We start from the raw sequence: 17,723 nt of genomic DNA on the forward strand, positions 1-17,723 counted from the left end.
TGCACATCAACTGTCGTCTGTCTATATATTGGGATCGGATCGGAGTGTGATTGATCGATCGAGTTCGAGCAAGTATTATAGTAGGCTGTAAGCCAACTAAATGTTGATGTGGAGGAGAAAGAAGAGGAGAGAGAGTAAAAGCGGCTGTAAAGCTTACAGCGGCTCAGACACAAAAACCAAGAAAGTCTGTGAGACAGACATATGGGTCATGTATTAATAGTGATGAGTTAACCATTATATGAGTGGGCTGCAAGAAGGCTATAAAAAAATCTTACAACCAGCAGCTGACTGTATTATAATACTTGCTCTAAGGATCCGTGTGTGCAGTTGTCAACCATGTTGGAGTGTAGTAACATCTTCAATTCGTCGTCCTTAATTAATACTTATTTTCAATAGCAAAATTAAAGCATATGATTGATGCGCGCGTGTATATATCCGTGGACCGTGTGACTGTAGCTATAGTGTGGCGGCCAGCTGAAGCTTGATAGATGTAGCTGGTATCTCTCTCGAACAGCTCACGGTACATGCGTGCGACATAATACTGGACAGCAGAGAAGGGGCCGGGAGATCGATGAGCATGACCATATATTCTGCATTCTGACGAGGCGTTACATCACAAAATCTCTCATGGCCATGCGCATGCTCTCAACGGCGGTTAATGGTAACATCATATCGACCGGCTTGTTGGGTAGTGATGATTCAGACCGTCAAAGTACGTACCATATTGAGCAGCCAACGGCGGTACTACGTTTCCTGATGAACAGTGCAGCAATCAGTTGATCAGCACCGTTAAGACAGAGATTATTGGTCGTGACAGGTAGTACTAGTCTTACGGTACACATGTGGTTAGAGCACGATAGACCTGAATGGAGAGCAACCAGCGACCGACCGACTCCAGCAGACGAATAAATTTGTCTATATTTCCATGGATCTCGGGCCGGCCGGGGGCGGGCCTGTCCAGTGTCCACAACCTGGTGTTTAGAGCAGTGTCCTCCGGGGGGGAAAAAAAAGAAGGAAAAGCGCATGCAGCCAGTGACCCTTCGTCTTCAGCCATTAACGTGCCTGTGCCTGTGCCTGATTGAGACGGCCAGTAGTGATGGCCCGCCGCGATTGCGTGCGTGCGCCTAAGGCGACGACATGAGGCCGGTCTGGTCTGGACGGACGCGCCTCGGCGTCCGTTCGCTAACCTCCCAGTGCAATGCAACGACGTGCTTGCCTTTTGTCGTCCCACGGATCAAAACCGGCCCCGCGAACCGCAGCCGCATGTCCAGGGCTCCAGGCAACCAGCTAGTCCCTGCAGCCTACTAGAACCATGCATGCATGCCCTCGATCCGTTCGTCGGGTCGTCGCATGACGACGACGATGACCGCGCGCGCGTCTTTTACTCGCGGTTGCACCGTCGCGGTAGCGGGCCGCGGCCGCGCGCGCGCGCGACGCCATTGCATGCATGCATGACACATGTGCGCGCCGCGCGGAACAAGCGGGCGCCCACCAGGCACGCGGCGCCAGCCGAGAGCGAGCGACGTCGTCGTCCGTGGGCGCGGGACGTCGCGCGCGGCGTCGATCGAGCGCCACACGAAACACCAGCAGGCAGCTACGTAGATAGCTAGCGCGCTCCACAGCCACATGTATACTGTGCCGCTCGGCTCGATTCCCACGCCACGCGCGTCGGTCCGGCCGCGGGCGTACGACGTCTCACCCTCAACCTCATGGACGGCCGGCCAGCATGCAGTGCCGCTGCGGCACTACTCTCTCTACTGGGCTGCCGGGCGGGGCGGGGCGGGGCGGCTGGCTGGCCCAGTCGTGACGTCTACGCCATCGCATTTATGCCGGCCGGCTGGCGTCGCCCCGGCCGGGCCGGTAGGTCGCGCTTGCCTTTCGCGCGCCCGTGCATGTGCCTGTCGGGGCAGAGGAGCTAGCGGGTCATATGCATGGTTAATTAGCAGACCAACTAATGCAGGCTAGAATCTATCGATCGATCAGGCTTTGATCACGTTCCCGTCTCGGTAATTAAGCTACCTCCAATCGATAGAAGAAAAAAAAAGCTGCATACCTTGTACACTCCCGACAGCTGAGCTGACAGTAGTCGAGAGATGGGCGGGCAAAACGTCCCCTTGTCCGGTGGTAACGCATGCATTGCACCATCAGAGCAGTCCAGCTCCAGCACGAAAACATGGCGCGTGCGCGAGCGCAGGCCGTGCATTATTCGGGGCCGCGGCCTCCGTGTACGGGGGTTCCTGCAGCTACACGACACTGTCGAATTGCCTGCCTGGGGGCAAGTGCTTTCAATCTGAACCTGCAGCAACTACCCCTCTCCTCGCGCATTGAATCGCCCACGAGGGTGCGCAGGCGGGGGCCGTGAGCCGTGACGACTGACGAACGAAGCAAAACAACAGGGAAATGCAGGATCTCCTAGTACGTCGTGACCACCAGAGGTCCTCTGAATCCAGTGCTAGATACTCGCCTACTCCTATACACCTTGGCCTTGCATGTATGTACGATCTACAACTGGGTAACGCTATGCTGGTGTGGTGTTTATAGAGTCAATACTGCGAGGTGTGCGTACATCATTGAAACAAGTTTGATCATACAGCTGGAGTACATCATTGAAGGAGTGTACATGCACACCAAGCTATCTAAGGGGTATTGTTGGGGTCCCGTGCATATTAGTTTCAATGAAGCTCAGCTACTGTTTTATTAGTAGACCCATCAGCGATGCCCCGACTGCAACTGCAGCCAAAAGCAAACTTCCAACTCCGATGGACATTAGTTTCGACATGCATGGGTCTACAAAATGGAAAGACTGATAGTCGTCCCCATTTGACTCCTTGTCGCTGAGTCTCAGAAACCACACTTTGCAACTTAAGATTATAAAAAATCATAAATCCTCTAATTTTTAAAATTGGACAAATTAGCCCCTGCAGCAGTCAAAAAGTGGTTTTGAGCCATGTCGTCCTTTTTTTGCCCAAAACCATATTCACACACACTCGATAGGATTTTTAAACTATATATAAAAATATCTTCGGGCCTCTAAAAATCTAGAGATAATATTGGGATACAAGAAACCCACATAAAATAATATGAGCCCATGAAAATATCTCTAAAAGCTCTCAAAAAATGATTTAGACTCAGAATAATGGAAAAACTATCTAGAAAAATATAAAGATTTATTAAACATCCTAATCAATGTCCAAAAACATGTTGAAAACTTTCCACAATAAAAGCACAAGTTGCAATCAACACGAACACAACCAAGATTATTGTGTGTTGCATTTATGCTAGTTGCCTCTCACTTTTTTGTGGTGCAAAGGTTGTCAAAATGTATTTAGACATCGATTAGAATTGAATATTTTTCTAGTTTTTATGGATAGTTTTCAATTTTCTAGAGATTAATCTGATTTCTGAATTCTTCCGAAGACAAACTCATGAGATTTAAATATTTTTAATTGGGTGTCTCTTGTACTGATAAATCTCTAATATTTTTCTCAGATTTTTTTGGAGACTTGGAGATATTTTTCATGGTGCCCTTGTCTAGTTTTTATCGGATCTTTTTTTTAACTGCTAAGAAGTGATGATATTGATAAAAAGAACACCTCAAAACCGCTTTTAATTTTATGAATAATGTGTCCATGTACATGATATGATTAAATTTTGGTTCTGGTGATTTTGATGACAACACAACCACTAAGGTTAACATTGTATTTAAGATGTGTTCGCATGTTTTCTAAGGTTATATGGATGTAAGCAATCAAAAGTAATATAAGATATTAAAGCCGAGACAGAGAGGATTGAATTGGACTTGTCACATGACTTTGTAGCTGGTCAGATTGGTCTGATGTGAGGTTAAAGTTTCTGATTATTTTTTTGACTGGAGCTATAGCTAAAATTATTTTAGCTGGATTGGAACTCTACCAAACGGAGCACTAGGTCAACCATTCTAGGAATTCCACCATTCAAACAGCACAAGGAGAAAGTTGAGGAACACAATTTAAGGCCCAGATTGGTCCACTTGTGGGATTGGGCTAGAAAAGCCTGGTGAGGTATTGTTTGGGCTTTATCCTTGCCTTTTAACATGGACCAGGCCAAATATGTAGGCGCACCCATCATCAGAATAAAAAAGCTTTGGTGACTGGTGAGAGGACGCGGATGGGCCGGACCGTGTTCCGTAAATGGAGCGACGGGCCAGTGCTGGCGAGAAACGGACACAACCCAAGAGATTCTCAAAAAAAAAAAGAAAAAAAAACGAAAGGCGCGCTGTCCGGCCGGTGTGTCGCCCGTGGCCCCGCGTCACGCGCACTTAGGGAGACCGAGAGATTATTCGAGTCCGAATATTCAATATCCGACACGTTATTCGTATCCGAATACTTAAATCGTATATTTATTATGTCGACATCCAAACGTATCTTATCTGATATGATTGACATTATCCGTATTCGAATCTGAATCCGACCAGAAATATGAAAACAAATATGATATTGATAATATCCGTCCGTATCCGATCCGTTTTCATCCCTACGCGCACTGGGGACGGGGGCAGTGCGACACGGTCTGCGGGCGCGGTGCCTTCCTAGGCTTTTTTTTAGTTCGCAAAAATTTTTAAGATTTCCCGTCACATCGAAACTTTAGTCGTATGCATGGAGCATTAAATATAGACGAAAATAAAAACTAATTGCACAGTTTATCTGTAATTTGTGAGATAAATCTTTTGAGCCTAGTTACTCTACGATTGGACAATGTTTATCAAATACAAACGAAAGTAGCCAAAAACAAAAAATTTTGCGAACTAAACAAGGCCCTACTAGTTCCTGCCTTGGCTGCCAAGGATGTGACGTCGCTCGTCGCGCCAGATCACTGCAGGCGGAACGGGACGCCGGGACGGCTGCAGCTGCACCTGCAGTTGGACGGACAAAACGGCCGGCAGGCCAGAGAACGGCGGCGTGCGGTCGGCACGCAGCGTGTCTGGGATCGTCGGCACGCGGAAGCTGCCCAAGCTGGCTGCGGCGGCCGGCGGGGTGCGAGACCGCGGGAAGGTGTTGCGCGTTCGAGTGGGACACGCGATTCCTGGCTCCGTTCAGGCTTCAGATGACGAGGACTTGGCTGCCGCCGTCGATAAGGTCCACTGACCACTGGGATATCGTAGTAACGGCGGCAGGTTCAGTCTCTGCAGCCTTCGACGACGGGGTCAGCTGCCACCGCCACCGGCCTGACATACTCTCGGATCGAGGGCTAGAAGTCGAGAATGATTGGGAGTTCTTTTATTTCGTGGCCAGCAACGAGATGAGATGGAGTCGTCGACAGATGCTGATTTCCAAAGTTATTATAAAACGTAACTGAATGCGATCCGGTATACTAAGTGTTAAACTAATAATAGGAGCTTGCAGGGGACACGCGCAATTGTTTAGGGTTTTCAGATCTTCAGGATCGGATGATCGGTGGCTCAGAGGTATGTATGTGGTGACTGAGCGACTGACTGAAGCAGAACGAGGAGAACAAATTTGCAGAGAACTCGATGGCGATACGTTCCAGCCCATTTGACCTGTGGAACGAACCTAGACAGCGCGACATACTACGTATATATCATCTCACTCACGATACCTTGCTGCTCGTTCATCATCAGGCTGGAAGATAACAAATAAAATGACAAATAATTGACCATCATAAACTACAACTGAATTCACATGCAAATACTTTGTGAGTTGCTAGACTGACAGTGACAGATCAATTTGAATTCTTGACCTTACAACAATGTCTTGGTCTTTGACACTAGCCATCACGCAAAGGAATCCCTTTTCTTCAAAAATAATATGAAAAAAAAATTACAAATAGTGTACAACACACTGCAACACCATCTAGTCTAGGATTTAAGCATGATGCATCGCTGGCTCTTGCTCCAGCACGACGGTCCGGTGGTTCGCTGCTTCTGCAAATTAATATTCAAGGGAAGGCATCGTCACAACTCAGAAAATGCATGGCTCTACCGTCGGAAACGAGTGACTGAATGAACTCTGGTCTGGTGAATTAACCACGTGTGAACGTACCGTCGCCGGCGGCGGCGGCGGCGAGGCCCTTGTCGTGGCGCTCGACGCACTGGAGGATGTACTTGAAGGCCTCGGTCTCGCAGGGGATGGCGAGCGCGCCCTGGTGCCGGAACCCGAACTCCTCCTCGGCCTTCTCCAGCAGGAGCCGGAACACGGGGTGCGCCAGGTAGCTGGTCGGGATCACGAACCGCCGCTGCTCCGGCCCGACGTACACGGGGCAGTAGCCCCGGGGAACGTCCGGCGGCGGCTCAGGGCTGTAGCTCTCGTCGTCCGACAGCACCGAGTCCGCCGTCTCCGCGCGCCGCAGCCGCCGCAGCACGAACGGCGGGATCGCCGACGCCACCGCATCCTGATCCGGCACGCCGCCGCCGGCGTGGTCCTCGTCGTCCTCCTGATGATCCCGCTGCTGCTTCGCGCCCAGCGCCATCAAGTGCCACTTGTGCAGCAGCTCTCGCAGCCGCACGATCTGCTTGATGCCCGTCGCCGCCGCCTTCGCGCCGTCGTCGCCCATGACGAACACACGCACACGGACAGTCAGCCGCCACCGTACACCTCCGCAGAGATGGTTTCTTGGATCTCTGAAGAGCTTGATGAGAACTGGGAAAGGGATGGAGAGAGTCTGGCATGCAGGAGCTGGGAGGATTATATAATCACGTCGTACTCGTTCGTACTCCATCGATCAGGGGGTAACATGGCTAATTTAAATAAACCAAAAAAAAAAAGATTCCTTCGCCGCGGGTTGTTTTTAAAATGGCCGATTAGCTAATCACCGGCGTGTGGCTCAAGAATGCATGCCAGAGTTTATCTGATCAACTATCCGGCCGGCAAAGCTTGTTCCAACTTTTTTTGGTGGCAAACTGGCGATGACAGAGGAAAATATAGTTAGTGGTGCCTTGGGAGCTAAGAAGGAATAATACAAAAACAGCACTGTACTAGTTTTCTCAACTGATGAAAATACCATGCAGCTTTTTTAAAAAAAAATCTTTAGATGATTAATTTCTGATTTTTTTATATAGGAGTATTCATTTAATTTTCTGAACGGGAACATGAAAAGCTGGATGTGTGCTGGAAATATATATCTGGGACGAGCTTTTCCGCGGTTCATACACTGTGCACAAGAACGTGGCTGCATAATTGCGTTGGATCGATGCCAGTGCTTAGGACATGGTCTCATGCCGGACCGTTGTGTGTACCTACCAGTAGTAAAATATATTACAAGGGAATTTTCCTGTACGAATGTTTAATCAAGACAACTAGTAATATAATGTTCTTTTTCGAAAAAAAAAACTAGTAATGTTCATTTTCACGACCCGACAGGGCAAGAACCAAGAGCCCGGAAAACATTGTACGCTGCCATCATCACCTCGATCGATCCCTGTAACATTTTTATGCAATCATTACAAAAAATAACAAACGACTTGGGGTGGCAGGTCAAGTACTCTTAGATAAGGTTATAGAGTATACAGTATATTCCTTCTTCACATACATCGATTAACGCGCCAAACAACCGTTAACAATCGGCAATGCAAAATGTTCGCGTGTCATGCTGTAACAGATACCGTATTAAACAATACCAACCCACCCGGCCTGTAGTAGCTAGGATCGGCGTTTACTCTGCATGCGGCTCAATTGCTTTAGTGCTTGATAAAATTACTCCGCAAGTCACCTACGTGTACGTACGTCGATCGATCGCGCTAGACCTTCACCAGATAAGGCCAGCCAGAGGTATCCGGCCGGCGTCGCTTGGAAAGCTGGCCGCGGCAACGTGCGAGCACATGATCGTGGACGGACGGACGGACGGACTCGATCTCTAGTCGCCAGTCGCCAGTCGCCACCACATCCCTATCCCCTACAGAGCGTACAACGCGAGGCCCGGCCTCCTGCTTGTCACAGCAGGTACCACATGAGGCGTCGAAACGACGCGTCGTCCATCGGCAAGCTGTCTCGTACGCCGGCCGCATGCATGCCACCGCGCGTTCGTCGGAGGAGACGCGACAAAGATCCATCGACCTCTGCCACCTGCGCTGCGCTGCGGGCTGCGGCGTGTGGCAAAAGCCCCGCCAGGGCGCGCGGCGGCCCATGTGAGCTTGAGGGAGCTACCAAGTTAATTACCAACCTAGACATGCATGCATGCACGAGCTGAGGGCTGAGGTCGGTGTGTGTTGAACTGGAGATTGGTACGGGCTCCTTCCTAATTGTTGTTGTTGTTGATTAAGCATGATCATTAGAGTATTATTAGCTTTATTTACTTCTTTGAGGCAGTTCTGGGAGCTAGCCGAGCTACAAGCTGCTGCCTTTTTTTTTGTGTGTGTGTAGTCTGACATCTTCTGTAGATCATCACTCGATCTGTGTGGTTTGATGCCGGATTCCTAAAGGGAAACTTGCATACCTGGAGTGTACGTGCAAAAAGTGACCACCGACTCTTCTATACATATACATATATAAGAGAATAAGCTAGGACAAATAGCAGCCGTTGAAATGTTTTATACCTTTCGTTCCCACCATGATCGGCTTTGGAGGTAAGGAATATGCATTGCGTTCGGACCGTCGTGCAGCGACGCCGCTGGTCCTGGTCCGTACCTTACCCTACTACAGCCAGCTGTGCCTATTATGCTAGCTGCAGCCAAGACTGAAGAGGAATAAAGGATGGACGGCCATGCCGGGTGTGAGCGACTGGGATAAGCTAAATTAGTAACCATCCATGCAATGATGCAATGCTGCCTGCCAGCGAGTGATCCAGACGTTATGTTAGATGGGAGAAACTGAAATTCACTTTCGTTCTCCTTCGGTTCAACAATTGAGATCTCTCTCTCTCAAAAAAAAAATTGAGCTGCACATTTTATGTACATATACTCTCTCCGTCAAAGAAAGAATGCAACCATGGGTTACACGTCAATAAAAATAGTTTACGTTTGACCAAATTTCTAGTGAATTCTATTCATATTTATATGTTTCCAAATTAATTTATTATGAAAATACATTTTACAATTGATCTAATGGTATTTATTTGATATAAAAATATTGATATTTTTATCTATTACTGATTAAACTTGCATTTTTTTCTCTGGATGGAGAGTTTTTTTTTTGTTTGAGGAAAGACAGTATTTTACTTGGGCTTTATTAGACCGACCCTAAGAGCAACTCCAACCCACCTCCTAAATAAGCTCATATTCTAAATCTAGAGACTTCATCTAAAAAAATCAACTCCAGCCCACCTCCTATTAAGACCCCTATTTTCTATGTCCTCTCAAATTATAATTTCAAGTTCTCAGATCCAGCAGCCCCCTATCCCCCTCTCTCTCCCGGTTTCTTCACGTGTGTGCGTGTAGAGTATTGCGCCCTCCGCCTGGACGCCTCCGCCTGTCCGTCTCCCTCCCACTCTCCCTCCATTTCCTGCCCCCGCGGCCACCCCACACGCACGCGCACGGCGCACGCATCCACCACCACCACTGACGATCAACAACGACGACGACCGGTGCTGCCCAGCGTTCGCGGGAGACGACGACGGCGCCGAGAGCGCGACGTCCATCGAGGACCTGCCCACGGACGTCCTGTCCCTCGTGCTCCGCCGCCTCGACGGCGCGTCGATGGCCGCGCTCGGCTGCGCGTCCGCCGCCTTCCGCGACCTCGCCGCCGACCCGGCCGCCTGGCGCGCGCTCTGCCTCGCGCTCTGGCCCTCGCTCCGCGACGTGCCTCTTGCTGCGACCACCGGCGGCTCTTCGCCGACGCGTTCCCGTTCCCCGCCGTGCCGCTGGAAGCACTGCCACAGCCAGCAACGCCCGCCGGCGCCGCCCCGCTCTGCGAAGCCGGCAGCCTCCCGCCGCTGCCGGCGCGTCTCAGCCGTCGACCTCCGGCATGGCGGCGCGTGCGTCATGTCCCGCGCGGTGGAGACGGACGCGTCGTCGGCCTGGTTCCTGGGCGCGCCGTTCCGCGTCGACGCGCTCACGCAGGAGGGCTTCACGTTGCCGTCGCCGGCGCCCATCGACCCCGCGGACCTCGAGCTCAGCTGGGTGTGGGTGCGGCCGTCGCACCTGGTTCTAGCGCTGGAGATTTTTTTTTTCTAGGGGGACAGTGGCTATGGCTGGAGTTGGGCTTTAATTTGGGCCCTCAAATTTTGTAGACCTCCTCTCAAATAAAAATATAGGGGTCTGATTTAGAACCCGTGGCTGGAGATGCTCTAAGAGAAAAAAAAAAAACCTTAGCCCATGGATAGTGCCACCATGGGCCAGGATTCCATAAGAGACGCGGCCACGCGACGCGGAGCACGCAAAGGAGCAGTGCTGTTGCTACCTGGCTTGCATTGGGCTGGCCGTCTGAATTTTTCATCTGGCCACCATGGGTTGGGGCTTTCTACTGCATGCGTCGCTGAACTGACTCCCTTTATCCAGCATCCGCCTCCATAATCTGACGAAAAAGCAGCATCCAATCTCACACACGAAAGCGCCTAAAGATCTCTCCATCGCACATGTCGCTGTACACCTGTGTAGGCACTGATGTGGCACACGAAGTGACGGCATGATCCTCTTTCAGGATCAAAAGAAGGGGCGCAAAATTAAAGCGCGCATGCCAGCGCAACAGAGTGCAAAAGCCTAGTAATAAGTGAGAATATGCGTCGAAACCTATTCTGACGAAGTGACGATGAACACGACTCCAGGGGTCTGTTTAGACCTACCAAGGCTAGATAGTTACTGCTTGAGACTAAAAATTAAGAACTAACCACCTGTTTGGACAGATTAGTGCTAATTTTTAGCTGCATAACATGATAACAATTATTCATTGGTATTCAAATATATCTTCAAATTGAGAGACCGCGATGAACACGCTTTGACATGTTCTGACTGCTCTTAGAGAGGAAACCTCTGATTTTGAATGACTAGTCCAGATCGATCAATGTTGATGGCTTGGACGACAGTGACCTCACTTGTATCCAAAGAGCCGCCGAGCAAGCTTTTGCTTCGTTGTTGATTTTACTCTCCTCTCCTCTCCTCTCGATTGTTCTTTTTCTTTGCTGAAACTTTACCTAATCCGATCAGATCATGACTCGTGCTTGAGTCGTGACTAAGACCACCACCGCCGAGATTTTGACAACAAGATTCAAGACGGGTGGAGGTGGGTATCCAATTGTTTTTTTTTTGGTCACTGCCTCAGCTCTTTCTCTCTCTCTCTCTCTCTCTCTCTCTCTCTCTCTCTCTCTCTCTCTCTCTCTCTCTCTCTTTTCTTACATTGAATCTTTAATATGTTCTGGGATGACCAACTGACAAAAAAAAACTGTAAGTCATTATTAATAAAGATAAAGGAAAAAAAACCTATGACAACATGATAAGGTAAACAAAGTATCTATGGTTGTCACAAAAAGAGAATAATACGTAGATAGTTTCAACTAAACACATGTTAAACACAAATGGAAATACAATGCTAAGGCAATATTATAAGTTACTCCCTCTACTCCAAAATGTAAGTCATCTCAACCTTTTTTAAATAAATATTTGTTACTGTACAGTTTTCTATACTTCATATCTAGATATATAATAAAAACTATGCATCTAGGAAAACTAAAACAACTTACAATTTAATATGGAAAGATGAGAAAGTATACAAAATAATTCGCAGCTAAAATTTACCGCAAAAATTAGGCAAAAAAAGCATCTACATAGGAATTATTCTAAAATATAAGCAATTGAGAGAGATTAAAAAAAGTTGATTAGACATGGCCATTTCTAAAATATTTGGTAGCCATGCCCCTAATAAATTTATATATACATATCTTTTCTAAAATTGTTACTCTGTGCAAGCAGCACAGATCTAGCTTTATCTCAGCTGACCTATTCATCCTTGTCGCATCAACCATTATATACCATATACTAGATGCTAGATGTCGGTATGTTTTTTGTGTAGGAAAAATCTTTCTATATACTCCTATAAAAGCTAAAACTCATTAGATATTTTATCTCTTCATGCAAGATATTACATCATTTCCACTAACTCGCAAATCCTTTCATATAAGCTATCAATGTCATCCTTTATTAATTATAAAAAATATCCACATATCATCTCTATTATGTGCTATTAGCATGCAAGTCATTTGGTTTGTTCTAAGTCAAACGTCTCTATCTTTGACCATTGATTTTTAAAAATATATAGTTTCATGTAATAAGATTTATATTTTTATATTTATTATGAGAAATACTACCATAATATATAATTTATATATTGTGAAACTATAAGAATTTTTAAAAATAGTTCATCAAATATTGTAATTTTTGATTTAGGACAAACTAAATGTGACACTTAAAAAAACGAAGGGAGTATTCTTGTATAATATAATCAAATATTCTATTAGTTTTTTTTCTATTAGCTTACCGATTTTTAAGAGGTTTGATACAATAAATAACATACAATTAAAATTCATATCTATATATATATATATGATAATTCCTTTTTACTATATATATAATACAAAATATCATATAATGTTACGTATACGATAGATTTATTTTTAAGAAAATACTGTGAAAACGCACGTAGTATGCTTCGGGTATTAGATAATGCTGTTCATGGAATCCAAGGCTCAGTACTGGTCAATGGTCATCCCTCCGCTCTCTGTTTTTCTATACACCAAGCAGTGCATCTTGACAAGATCAATTCAGTCTTCAGGCCCTAATCATCAAGGCCTTGTTTAGATATACCTAAAAATCCAAAACTTTACAAGACTCTCCATCACATCGAATCTTGCGGTACATACATGGAACATCAACTTAGGCTTTGTTTAGTTGCCATTTTTTTTTGGATTTCGCTACTGTAGCACTTTCGTTTTTATTTGACAAACATTGTCCAATCATATAGAGTAACTAGGCTTAAAAGATTCGTCTCGTGATTTACAGACAAACTGTGTAATTAGTTTTTGTTTATATCTATATATTTAATGCTCCATGCATATGTCATAAGATTCGATGCGATAGGGAATCTTGAAAAGTTTTTAAGTCTTTGGTGGGAACTAAACAAGGCCTAAAGCTTGTCGCGAACAAATATCTTAGAGCTGGATTGACATGCATGCGTGTCTCTCAACACACTTAAAAGAACTATCTAAAATCTTTACTGAAAGTGTAGAGTTAACATGATTTTTTAATTATATGTATGTTTCTATTGGTAAGTCCATAAAGCTTTGGCCTTGTTTAGTTTACCCTAAAATCTTAATTTTTTTCAAAATTTTCTATCATATCGAATCTTTGGAGGCATGCATTGAGCATTAAATATAGATAAAAAAATAACTAATTGATTGCATGGTTTGACGGTAATTTGCGAGAAAAATCTTCTGAACTTAGTTAGTCTATAATTGAACAATAATTATTAAATACAAACGAAAATGCTACGTAGTCAAACCAAAAAAAATTTCACCAACTAAACAATGCCTTATTTCTAACCTAGATTTACATATTTTTTTGAGATAAGATAAACCATATGATCATGTTTTTTGAGACAAGATTTAAACCATATATAGGGTCACATTGTTTTTTGAGACATAGGGGGTATTTATTTTTTTAAGAATTGCAGTGTGGTACCAGCCGTATGTGCGGTATGCTTATCACCAGACACCACACACCAGCACGGCAAGAATCCATGATGAGGCCGCGCTCGCGCGCGGCGCCGGTGACCATGCAACTGCAACCTGCTGGAGTGCTGACTCGAGCTCTAGAGATTTCGCCGTCCTCATCTATGCTGCATCTGCACGGGTATACTACAGCGTACTTGCATGGTGGTCGATCTCCTGACGCACGCGTCCCGCTCGGCCCGCATCCAACGGCTCAGAGAGCGCCCGCACATCGTCTCGATCGTGTCATCATAAACCCGGTAGGGCACACGGTACGTCCGTACGCACGTGCCACGCTTTCTTTCTCGACACGAGTGCGCCCGGCTCGTCCAGTGCGTGGCGACCTGGAGTTGGCCTTCAGCTGTGGATCTTATCTGCTCGAGGAAACTCGTTGTCGCGTGGGCCCGGCTCTGAGTGACCCAGCCAGTCCAGCCAATCAAAAGAGGTCGTCTATTGGCGTGTCTCATTTTGTGGGATTTGCTATAGTGTTATTAAGTTTCTAAAAAGATATATATTAACATTATTTATATATAGAATAAATATTTTATGAAACGGATTGATATGTCAGTATTTTTTTTGAAGCTTAACCAAAATTAGATAGAACAAAACAAAAACGACATATATTTGATGAATGTGAGTACTTTGTATTGAAGTTTAAGAAAGACCTATATGCTATATTGTTGGGCAGCATGCACCTAATTTAACCATTTTTATAAAAACCTAAAACAAGCTTTGAGGTGTCATCGTCAACTTCGGTACCAAAATATGGACAATATTTATGCCTGTTTGGTGGGATTTTAGATTATCCTGAAAACATTTTAGGGCTTTTTTCTTAAAAACACAAGATCACGTACGTTTGTAAAATCATTTATCTCGTCTTCTAATATATGAAAAAAATTGAAATGAGATGTGAATCAGAATCACTAGAAACCAAATTTTACAGAATTCCAATGTGAAAAGGAAAAATGTGTATCTATATCTTTGTTCTAATCCGTTTCAGAAACCGAATCCATAATTCCTGTGAAACGGAGCCTTAAAATATGGCTCACGCTACTACTACATGCTCCGTTTGTAGAGGTCAGCCGCTTCTGCGTAAATATCTCTACAAATCAACAATTTTGTAGTGGTGGTTGAAAATATAAGCCACCTCTCTAAATTATTTGAAGAAATAATAAATCAAGCTAATATGTAGCATTTTTTTTAAAAAAAAAACTAAGAGAAGTCACCACCAGCCAAGTCCGATCGTAATAGTCACAAACCATAAGTCACTCATTTTTTTGCACGAAATACATGTGTGTGGACGGTGGGATTCAAGCATGTGACTTATGATCTCGTGTATAGCTCCCTTAACCACTCCACCTCCAAATCACTTGTGACTAAGGCCTTGTTTAGTTCCAAAAATTTTTTGGGAAATCGACACCGTAGCATTTTCGTTTGTATTTGACAAATATTGTCCAATCATGGACTAACTAAGCTCAAAAGATTTGTCTCATCAATTTCGACCAAACTGTGCAATTAGTTTTTATTTTCGTCTATATTTAATACTCCATGCATACGTCTAAAGATTCGATGTGACGGAGAATCTGAAAAATTTTGCAAATTTTTTGCCCGAAAATTTTTGAGAAATCGACACTGTAGCACTTTCGTTTGTATTTGACAAATATTATCCAATTATAGACTAACTAGGCTCAAAAGATTCGTCTCGTCAATTTCGACCAAACTGTGCAATTAGTTTTTATTTTCATCTATATTTAATACTTCATGCATGTGTCTAAAGATTCGATGTGACGGGGAATGTGAAAAATTTTGTAAAATTTTCTGGGAACTAAACAAGGCCCTAAGGTGTACTTACGTTCCTTTTGCATTCACTTTACTAAATTTTGAAATGGATATTTAGGACCATAAATAAATTCAAATGAAAACATATTTTAATTGAAAAGTTGTAGATATTATCGAGTTCTAGGCTTTCGTTTTGATCATTTCTCCATCCAATGTTTGATATTTTGAATTTCAAAATCTGAGAAGTTCAAACAAAATTGATAAATGGCTTCAAATGAAAAGATTGTCAATTAGAAAGTTGTATTATATTTTTTAGATCTACAACTTTATTTTCTTGTCGTCCGAGGTTATTTGAAAATTTTGAATTTCAAAATATGAAGACTAAAAACTAAATTGGAGGAGCACCTTGGGGAATTATAGGAGGAGCCGTGCCAAATAGTCATTTATAGCTTTTGTCACTAATTCCAGCAATTCTAGGTCGAGCGCTGATATGGTGTTAGCTTGCGCCTGCACGAGGTGTTCGGATGTAGGCTCCTAGAATTCACATTTTTCTTTATTTATTTGTACTGAAAGGTCGATCTACAACACTGTGAACGTACCTGATGCTCAAAAAAAAAAACACTGTGAATGTAGCTTCCAAAAAGTATAATAAATTTTGATTTTAGACAGTTGATTTTGAATTTGGAGGCCTGTGTTGACCTTCCAAGTTGGAAATGGTTTTCTCTTTTATGTAAAAATTCAAACCCATGAATTCATTAGTTGAATCATATAATTTTATGATTATTACCTGTGGAGATCAGGGAAAGTCCGCTTAGGCTGTAACCAACTAACCAAGCCATGCTCCTCGATCGGTTCGTGTCTCAACGACCATCCATGGCGCATGTACTGAAAAGGGAAACAGAAAGGTAGAACAGAAACAAGCTAAAACATGTGAATAGGTGATGATAGGGATCACACAATTCAAGGGAGCTCATATGGGCCCGCGCAGGAGAACAAAGTTTGGCTTGGTTGTTTCTGTTGCACACTTCATGATCGAACATGCAGAGTTAGGTGGTGGAGGAGGAGCACACAAAAAATAATTTTGGTCGAGTTCAAACAAAAGTTAAGACAAGACGTTTCACTCTTCAAGAGCAAAGAAAACCAAAGTAGTTTTCTACTTTACACATACTAATTAAAAGAATAAAATTCATAAGAGGTCCTTATTCTTGTCGGAGTGTATCATTCATGTGTCCAAACTCATAAATTGTCCACTTCAGTCCTCACTCTATTATGGTCTCTTAGCTAGTCTAAATACGTCTAGACTTGTGCCCATATACTAATGTGTCATGCTAACATGTCGGGCTTACATGTCCGCATCATCTCTCTCCTCCCCCAACTCATATAGCAATGTTCTTCGGTTCGCCCCGACCCCTCATGGCTGGCTGCGTCACCCTAGTTCCTCATGGTCGGGACACCCCTATACGTGCTGACCCTAGTTGAGCACCACCCTGGCTAGGTGAACCACTAGTCGAACATACCTGGCTGTCGCTTGCACCCATGGTCCGGGCTATAGGGATCTCGATGCAGAGGTACGCGAAACAGCTGCCGACGGCCATTGGGATCTCGACGACAAACTCGGTGTAGCATAACATAGAGATCCTCCTAGCCAATGTAGCTCACGCAATTGTCGTAGCCTTGCATGTGTCCTCGTGATACTCTAGCGAGGACATCTCCATGGTGTCATGGCCGCACCGCAGTGAGTCCTTGGCCACGCCTCGCCAAAGCCACCCGACCCCGTCGAGCCTTGGCTCATGCCTTACTCTACCCGCCAACACTGTTGCCACTATATGCATATTGCCGTCTTCTTTGCCTTTGTTGCACCTTGACCCCTGCCAGCCTCGGTCGTATCACCCTTAGGGCCCGTTCGATTAGGACTTTTTCCAGCAGAAATGGTTCCTGGTGAAGATTTAGCTATACAAATTGCACAGCTATTCCTGGTGGGATTGGTTCCAGGGCTTGAATCCCTAGGAACCGAACGGAGCCTTAGTGATCTCATGAGAGTAACATCGGCTTGAGAATCGAGCTCATAAAAGGTGGCTAGCTGGTTCTAGAAAAAACAAGGGTGCCCCAAAATCTACGAACAGCTCTCAGAGGACTTTTTTGATGAGATGCATCTAAAGGTGTCTTATGGTTAGCAAGGCCACATAAAACGTATACAAATCTCGTCGAGAAACCTGTAGAATAGTAGGATAAGAGATGCATGTAAAAAAAAGTAAATGTATTGGTTTTGGTCTTTTGAATGTTTGAGATCATCTAAATCTGTTGTGTTCCTTCATATT

General features: G+C 44.9%; 2 protein-coding genes across 2 annotated transcripts; one reads left to right on the top strand and one right to left on the bottom strand.

The window, feature by feature from the left end:
* Positions 5,627 to 6,878, bottom strand: LOC8080985. The gene is made up of 2 exons (XM_002462397.2): positions 6,039 to 6,878; positions 5,627 to 5,920 (listed from the first exon to the last, which is right to left on the bottom strand). The coding sequence occupies exons 1-2, from the start codon at positions 6,712 to 6,714 to the stop codon at positions 5,862 to 5,864; spliced, it is 735 nt and encodes a 244-aa protein (XP_002462442.2). The 5' UTR covers positions 6,715 to 6,878; the 3' UTR covers positions 5,627 to 5,861.
* Positions 8,542 to 10,639, top strand: LOC8062735 (F-box protein At3g44326). Its single transcript, XM_002460218.2, has 2 exons — positions 8,542 to 8,610; positions 9,368 to 10,639. Exons 1-2 carry the CDS (start codon positions 8,542 to 8,544, stop codon positions 10,100 to 10,102), a joined length of 804 nt encoding a protein of 267 aa, XP_002460263.2. The 3' UTR covers positions 10,103 to 10,639.

The sequence above is a fragment of the Sorghum bicolor genome, chromosome 2, assembly GCF_000003195.3.
Source record: "Sorghum bicolor cultivar BTx623 chromosome 2, Sorghum_bicolor_NCBIv3, whole genome shotgun sequence".
Lineage (NCBI taxonomy): Eukaryota > Viridiplantae > Streptophyta > Magnoliopsida > Poales > Poaceae > Sorghum > Sorghum bicolor.

What these genes read in the sequence shown, in the direction of transcription:
- LOC8080985 (XM_002462397.2), bottom strand. Translation starts at nt 6,714, where the DNA reads ATGGAGTACGAACGAGTACGACGTGATTATATAATCCTCCCAGCTCCT. An exon ending in CGCCGCCGCCGCCGGCGACG is followed by an intron (nt 5,921 to 6,038) that starts GTACGTTCACAC and finishes ATTAATTTGCAG; the next exon opens with AAGCAGCGAACCACCGGACC.
- LOC8062735 (XM_002460218.2), top strand. Translation starts at nt 8,542, where the DNA reads ATGATCGGCTTTGGAGGTAAGGAATATGCATTGCGTTCGGACCGTCGT. An exon ending in CAGCGACGCCGCTGGTCCTG is followed by an intron (nt 8,611 to 9,367) that starts GTCCGTACCTTA and finishes GTGTGCGTGTAG; the next exon opens with AGTATTGCGCCCTCCGCCTG.